This window comes from Sitophilus oryzae, unplaced genomic scaffold (genome assembly GCF_002938485.1).
Source record: "Sitophilus oryzae breed Bouriz unplaced genomic scaffold, Soryzae_2.0 scaffold_1307_pilon_pilon, whole genome shotgun sequence".
NCBI lineage: Eukaryota > Metazoa > Arthropoda > Insecta > Coleoptera > Curculionidae > Sitophilus > Sitophilus oryzae.
Window position 1 is genome coordinate 259,357 of NW_022145957.1, and position 8,353 is coordinate 267,709.

Genomic DNA, 8,353 nt, shown 5'->3' on the forward strand with positions numbered 1-8,353 from the left:
AAGGTGCAAACTGCAAGTCATGTTTGCTAAAATAAGTCCTTTGATTGACCATGTTGACATAAACACTAAAGCAGTGAGAAAATATAGCTTCAGAGGATACATCTGAATAAGATAAGTACCTACACAGATTCATAGTTACGAATATAAAATTTTAGTTGCTTGTTTATGATTTTAAAGACGTTATTGAAATTAATATTCCAATAAATTGAATTTGTAAAAGAATCAAATAAAATAAAAGGTTCAGATCAATTAATGATAGTGATATCAATATAGGACAGCCTGTATAACAAAAAAATGTTTTCACTAAAATTAAAACCAAGCATCTTTTTGCATAATCTCTTTGCAAATTTGATACAAGCAAAATCAAATTTTTAATGTCTAATTATTTAAATTGATTTTGTAAAGGCTATTCATTTCTAGTGAATAAAATTAAACAATATGAAGGTTTAAAATATCACCAAGGTTTAAATTTACACTGTGAACAAATAATCGCAAAAATAAGTCTCTACAAACATTATAGACCGGTATAGTCTAAAAATAATTATTGTTTTAATAAAGTTTATGATTCAAAAATTATTTCTGTTTCTTATAAAGATATAACGTTCTTTTTAAAATAATTAAGGACTAATTATTATTTTCAGGACGGTCTTGGAAAATAGTCTGTTAATAAAGGAGTTACACAATATGTTTCAAAAAAAAAATATGGTGATAATTGATAACAGAAAATGTTCGTATACAGGTCGATAAACACACAGAGTTTTTTACATAACACAATAATATTTGTTTGGATTTGTAAAAAGAAATTAGTATGCACAAAAAAATTGTTTTGTATGTTTAACAATTTATAGAATGGACAATAAACAACAATAGAAACAATTTAATTAATTTCGTGTTGTGTTGATTATATTTTATATTATGGTTTTAGTAAAGCCTTCAGGATTTTACCAGAAGATAGAGTGTCGGAGGAATAAAAAGTTTAAATAATTACTTTTGTTCGGCCTCAAAAAAAAAATAAATAAAAAGAAATAGGAAGTTTGAAATACCAAAAGCTGTAACTTCAGACAATAGCAATTAAAAAAAATAAAGTTTATCAATATAAGAAATCAGAATGTTTTGCAACAAAAATAAAATAAATTAGCATTGAATGCAATGTCCTCACAACATTCTACTTCCTAAAAAAAATGTTTATTCTGAATGTTCTCTTTGGAAACAGTATATGATTTCACTTTTTGAATGATTATTATTTTGTTCCATGATTTATTCGCTAATCTCTTTTATTGAAATCTGTTTTAGTGACATGGAAGACATATTTAAAGTGCTTCATGAATTATAAAATTATAAATGAATTGGGAGATATTATCAAGATTCTAGAACCCTAGAGAGAGCAAGGTGTCTCTTTTGGTAGCACAGCCGAATAGAGTAATTTACAGATGATAAGTTTGCTGAGCGATTTGGAATATGAAGTTTAGAAGAATATGAAGTATCTGTTTCTTTTATATAGAAACAAATTGAGCAACTACCTACTACTTATATAGTTGGAACTTGATTTCAACCATCATATGTATCCTTTCAAGTCATCACACCATTATTCACTCTGTACTATTTATTTAACAAAATTCTTAATGCATTTAAAAAAAATCGAATTTAATTAAATTAAAATATAATTTCCAATCTGTAGTGTTCATCAACACTAAAGTATCAGAAAAAACAAAATAATAATTTATGTTTATTACTTATGAATAGCAGTTAGGTACAGATATCAATTCATTGCCTCCAGCTTTCATGGAATGTTGCAAATTTGACTGCTGTATATAGTTTATCAAAACTCAATAATTTCTTATTAAAAACAATTGAGTAAATATCATTTCCTATTTAACCACAACAGAGTTCAAGCAAAAACACTCAAATTGCACCCTGTATGTTTACAGGATAAAATTTTCTTTTTAATTAAAAATACCAAGAATTAAATATGACTAAGTACTTGCTAAACAAAGAGGATCAGAATATCATCAATATTTCTAATATTTCTATATTTTGTTTTAAAGACAACTGCGATAGTTTAATAAAATGTTCGAAGCATATTGATAAAAACTAAAGTTCTTTGGTAAAAAAAATAACTTTGGTAAAAAAAACCTGTTACAAACAAATTACTGCATACAACTAACACTATATTTCGTACAAGGAATTATGAAAAACCATACCAGTCTTTCATGAAGTTGGCTATTATTAGTAAATTGATATTTAATATTTAAGACTATAAAAAAAACATCTCCAGTTTTAACAAAAGTTTCAGTTTTAATTAATTTTAAATTTTACAGGAAGGTATAAAAAATTAGAACTAAATGTTCTTATACTTTTAGTAACACGTATCTGTAAAAGCACAGGGTTACAATGCTGCAACCCATATTAATTAATTAATGTTTGGCTTCGATAATGATCATTGAGGATCGTTGGTTGCAGGGGATTATGGGCCCGATCCTCTTCAACTGGGTTCTGATTGGTGGTCTAATTGAATCTAAACTTTTCAGTAAAAATAGTAAATAAAAAAAATAATATTTAAAAATAAAAACGAAATATCTTTAGTATTAAAAATAATTGGAATATTATTCATTAATACTTATTCTTATTAAAATAGGGTCAAAATATGAATCGATTGAAAATATACTTGGTTGGTTACTGTATGAAAAGCAAGGTGAATTTAATTCTCAAATTTGGAGAAGTGTGATTTAAAATTGCAAATAGAAGTAAAAGAAAAATAAATCAGTTTATGAAAGCTTTTGGCAGATAAATATTTCTAAATAATAAAAAAAATTACAGTTCCATAGTAAATAAAATTTTCAGTCAAAAACTAAATGAAATCTATGCAATAATCAAAGATCAAATGAGTTTGTAATAAATAATTAATCCTGACAATTGGGGTACTACAAAATACAGTATCTGCCATAATGTGACGTCTAATATTAAAAAAAAGAAATCTAACGTCTAATATAAAATACTCTTTGACTTTATGGATTCACTTAAGGCGAACAATTATTAAGTAGATATAAAGTTTTGTATGTTTCAACATTCAATTCCTTAGAACCATAAAAAGAGACATCGATTTGCAGCGATGCGAGTAAGGTCAGGATGAACGAACGTTCTTTTAAAGTTACAATTTACTCTTAATACAACAATTTAAAAGTGGATTAGGTTGTCCCCACTTTACTTATTTTCATTATTACTTACTATTAAAAATAAAACAAAAATCAAAATTTAAGTAGATCAGAATTAAATGTTTAGATGGTGTTAATATAAGCAAATACTTTAGCAGCCAGTATAAGGCGTGTATTGTCAGTTGCTATATTTTGAAATTTGGTTATTAATTATTTTATTAAGGATTAGATTCTGGTCTTTGTTAAGATGACCTTATGAGATTTATTTTTGAATATAAAACACAACGAAGGTGTTACTGATTTAAACCTAAAACCTAAAAGTATGTAGAGCTCTAATGCGAGCATAAAACCTAAAAATAAGTAGAGCTCTAATGCGAGCATAAAACCTAAAATAAGTAGAGCTCTAATGCGAGCATAAAACCTAAAATAAGTAGAGCTCTAATGCGAGCATAAACCTAAAAATAAGTAGAGCTCTAATGCGAGCATAAAGCCTAAAATAAGTAGAGCTCTAATGCGAGCATAAAACCTAAAAATAAGTAGAGCTCTAATGCGAGCATAAAACCTAAAATAAGTAGAGCTCTAATACGAGCATAAAACCTAAAAATAAGTAGAGCTCTAATGCGAGCATAAAACCTAAAAGTAAGTAGAGCTCTAATGCGAGCATAAAACCTAAAAATAAGTAGAGCTCTAATGCGAGCATAAAACCTAAAAATAAGTAGAGCTCTAATGCGAGCATAAAAACTTAAAAATAAGTAGAGCTCTAATGCGAGCATAAAAATTTAAAAATAAGTAGAGCTCTAATGCGAGCATAAAAACTTAAAAATAAGTAGAGCTCTAATGCGAGCATAAAAACTTAAAAATAAATAGAGCTCTAATGCGAGCATAAAAATTTAAAAATAAGTAGAGCTCTAATGCGAGCATAAAAACTTAAAAATAAGTAGAGCTCTAATGCGAGCATAAAAATTTAAAAATAAGTAGAGCTCTAATGCGAGCATAAAAACTTAAAATAAATAAAGCTCTAAAGCGAGCATAAAAGCTTAAAATAAGTAAAGCCTCTAATGTGAGCATAAAAACTTAAAATAAGTAAAGCTCTAATGTGAGCATATAAACTTAAAAATAAATAAAGCTCTAATGCGAGCATAAAAACTTAAACACAAATAAAGCTCTAATGCGAGCATAAAAACTTAAAAATAAGTAAAGCTCTAATGCGAGCATAAAAACTTAAAAATAAATAAAGCTCTAATGCGAGCATAAAAACTTAAAAATAAGTAAAGCTCTAATGCGAGCATGAAAACTTAAAAACAAATAAAGCTCTAATGCGAGCATAAAAACTTAAAAATAAGTAAAGCTCTAATGCGAGTATAAAAACTTAAAAATAAGTAAAGCTCTAATGCGAGTATAAAAACTTAAAAATAAGTAAAGCTCTAATGCGACAATAAAAAAAACTTAAAAATAAGTAAATCTCTAATGTGAGCATAAAAACTTAAATATAAATAAAGCTCTAATGCGAGCATAAAAACTTAAAAACAAATAAAGCTCTAATGCGAGCATAAAAACTTAAAAATAAGTAAAGCTCTAATGCGAGCATAAAAACTTAAAAATAAGTAAAGCTCTAATGCGAGCATAAAAACTTAAAAACAAATAAAGCTCTAATGCGAGCATAAAAACTTAAAAATAAGTAAAGCTCTAATGCGAGCATAAAACTTAAAATAAGTAAAGCTCTAATGCGAGCATACAAACTTAAAAATAAGTAATGCTCTAATGCGAGCATAGAAACTTAAAAATAAATATTTTTTTTTCTTTTTTTTATTATATTTTCAGAAGCAATAAAGGAGGGAAGTCGAGGACGACCGGAAAGTAGGATGGCCGAGTGTTATGATTTTTATGAGTACCTTGTTTATATAGTGTATTGTTATGATTAACAAATTATGGTTTATGTATTATGTCAGATTGTATTATTCATAATGCATGGTTTTTATGACAGGCGATAGAATGTTACGGGAGATAAGATTGTGAGTGAGGCGCCCGCCGCAGTCAGTCGGTACCGTGCTCTCGCACGATACACATGTTTGTGTCGTAATCCTAAGTACTAAAATGTAATAAAGAAGTTATGAGGGAAATCCAGTGTTTTATTTGGAAATACAAGATCTACTGTTACAATACATAGTGTTGTATTTGAAATAACGAAGTTTTTATATAAAATAAATATTTAAAATTGACCAGCAATTTTTGATACCCCTGTATGGCAATTAAGGAAGCAATAATTTTTTTAGAAAAGTTTATTTCTCTGGCTTCAAAGTCAGCACAAGAATTAACTCTGAAAAATAATGTACAGGGTGTTCACAAACTTTTTTTATTATAGCATGCATATTTAAATATCTTTAAATATCTCAAAAACCAAAGCATTTAAACATATTAAACCCTTATAATAAATGCCCTATTTTATGCCCAAGAATCCAAAAATTAAATAAAATACCGGGTGTTCCATAAGAAAAAATATTACTTTGGTATGGATCTTAGTTCTGATACACCCTGTACATATAAAAATAATTTTAAATAATGCACATTGCTTTACATATACCCACAACATATTTTGTTTCTACATCTTTCCGTTTTCGTATAATCAACCGAACCGCATGAGGTGCGCCACCCTGTATACTGTATAGTATACAGTAAAAAATGACATTTTGTAAAAAACAATGAAAATAATGATAATACTTTCATTATTGATAAAAAACAAAAACTTATCCGATTTATTCTCATCCTTATTACCATAAAAACGCGTTTTGATTTTTCGAATTTTGAGTGAAAATTCAAACTACTTACTTATATACTTATTTTTTATTTTCCTCTGGAAAACCTTTATGCAGAATACATTGAATTGTTAATAATAAAATTATTTTTCTTCTTGTAAAAATAATTCGGGGACATCCTGTAGTTGTATCTGTCCGTATCTAGGTCAATGAGTTTATAGCAAAAAATATATTTTTTTGTTTTTTAATCTAAAATTGAAGGTTTCAAATTTTTCCTTCAATAAATAGAATCCACTGTAAAACTTATTTCGAAAGAAAACTTTATGAAAAGTAAATATTTTGTTATAATTATTATAGTTAATAACGAGAATATGCACACGAAAATACTAGAATGTTTAGTTAGCCTAAATAAATTTCCAAGTTTGTTCGACGTGAAGGTTAAGAAGTTAGATGGATAACTTGATATTTCCATGAAGTTTCGTTTAAAGTTTAAACTTTGCATAATAATATCCATTGTATATTTAGTTATATGTTGGAATAAACTTGTAGACTTGCGTTAATTAAAAATGTTTTGCATTCAAAATGTGTATAACGAGAACGGGTATTGTTATGGTTCTTTTTGAAATAACTTAGCACATTGTATATTAGTAATGATAAAAAACAAAACGGGAACAAAACGGGAACCGCCGGTAGACACCGTAAAGAAACTCCAAACAAAAATAAGAAACGTAAACTCAGAACTACAACCTGAAATAAGCAAATCGGAAATTAAGAGAGCATTGAAGAAAATCAAAAACAACAAATCACCTGGAAAAGACGGAATAACAACAGAAATGTTAAAGTACGGCGGAAAAGCTGTCGTTAATACTCTTTATATTCTCCTGAATAAAATCCTAATAGAAAAAATAATCCCAAACGACTGGAAGGAATCTATAACCATCATCCTACATAAAAAAGGTGATAGGGCAGATCTAAAAAACTATCGTCCTATAACAATCCTTAACGTAATTTATAAGCTCTTCACGAATATATTATCCAATAGACTAACAACAAAATATATAGTATCCGTCAATACCGAGCAAAAGAAAAAGCAGGCTTCAGAAAAGGATACAGTACAGTTGACCACTTATTAACTATGAAAATACTAATAGAACGAGCCACTGAATACAACATCCCACTATATATTGCATTTGTAGATTTTGAAAAGGCTTTTGATAGTATTGACCACTGGGCAGTAAAAACTTCCTTAATAAATAGCAGGACAGACTACAGATACGCAGACTTAATAGCCAACATATACGAAGCAACAACAATAATTAAAATCCACGAAGGGACAAGCCAATTCGCATAGGAAGAGGTGTCAGACAGGGTGACACAATATCCCCTAAACTCTTTAACCAGGCATTAGAAGACGTTTTCAAAAATTTAGACTGGGAAGAAAAAGGTATCAAAATATATGGACAATACTTGAATCACCTAAGATATGCGGATGATATCGCCTTAATAACAGAAAAGAAAGAAGAACTGGTAGAAATGCTGGAAGAACTGGTTACAGCAGCTAGAAGAATAGACCTAAATATGAACTACACTAAAACTAAAATCATAACAAACACAGATGAAAACATAACAACCAGAATAAACCAAGAAAACATAGAACAAGTTGAAGAGTATATATATCTGGGACAAATGATTAAACTGAAAAAAGAAAACCAAACAGCTGAAATAAAGAGACGAGTAAGACTGGCCTGGGCAGCATTTGGAAAATTAAGTTACATATTACAAAAAAAAAAGATATCCACAGTACCTCAAAACCACAGTATATAATCAATGTGTACTCCCTGTACTTACTTACAGATCCCAGACATGGACACTGACAAAATTAAATATGGATAAGGTAACAAAATCTCAAAGATCTATGGAAAGACAATTGCTACACATAAGGCTGGCAGATAGAAAAAGGAATGAGTGGATCAGAGGAAAAACTGAAGTAAGGTATGTTAGAAGTGAAGTAGCAAAATTGAAATGGCAGTTTGCCGGTCACAGTGTCAGACAGAAGGATGATCGATGGAACAAATGCAGCGTAAAGTGCAGGCCCTGGGAGAATAGAAAAAGTAGAGGAAGACCCCAGATGAGATGGGCCGATGATCTGAGGAAACATGCAGGCACAAGATGGGTGAGCACGGCGACAGAGAGGGAAGAGTGGAAGAGATTGGGGGAGGCCTATGTCCAATGATGGACCGAAGAGGCTGAATAGATAGATAGAATGATAAAAAAATAATTAAAGCATTATAGATAAACATTTTTTTTTTTGGGACTGCTCCATCTATCTATAAATTATTTTCAGCATGTCAGCCTTTTCGTTTCTTCATTTGAAAATTTGTTATTTTAAATGGAACACGCGGTATAATATTACAATTTTGGAAACTACTAACTGTTATTTATCATAAT

General features: G+C 28.9%; 1 protein-coding gene across 1 annotated transcript; it reads left to right on the plus strand.

Annotated features, from left to right (window-relative positions):
- The first annotated feature begins 6,555 nt into the window (after positions 1-6,555).
- On the plus strand, positions 6,556-7,729 carry LOC115874876. The gene is made up of 2 exons (XM_030890174.1): positions 6,556-6,862; positions 7,335-7,729. The coding sequence occupies exons 1-2, from the start codon at positions 6,556-6,558 to the stop codon at positions 7,727-7,729; spliced, it is 702 nt and encodes a 233-aa protein (XP_030746034.1).
- Positions 7,730-8,353: the final 624 nt, after the last annotated feature.

Bases quoted from the DNA above. Each gene is read 5' to 3' on its own strand.
- LOC115874876 (XM_030890174.1), top strand. From the start codon at position 6,556: ATGATAAAAAACAAAACGGGAACAAAACGGGAACCGCCGGTAGACACC. The intron at 6,863-7,334 runs GTGATAGGGCAG...TCAAAAATTTAG, and splicing joins CATCATCCTACATAAAAAAG to ACTGGGAAGAAAAAGGTATC.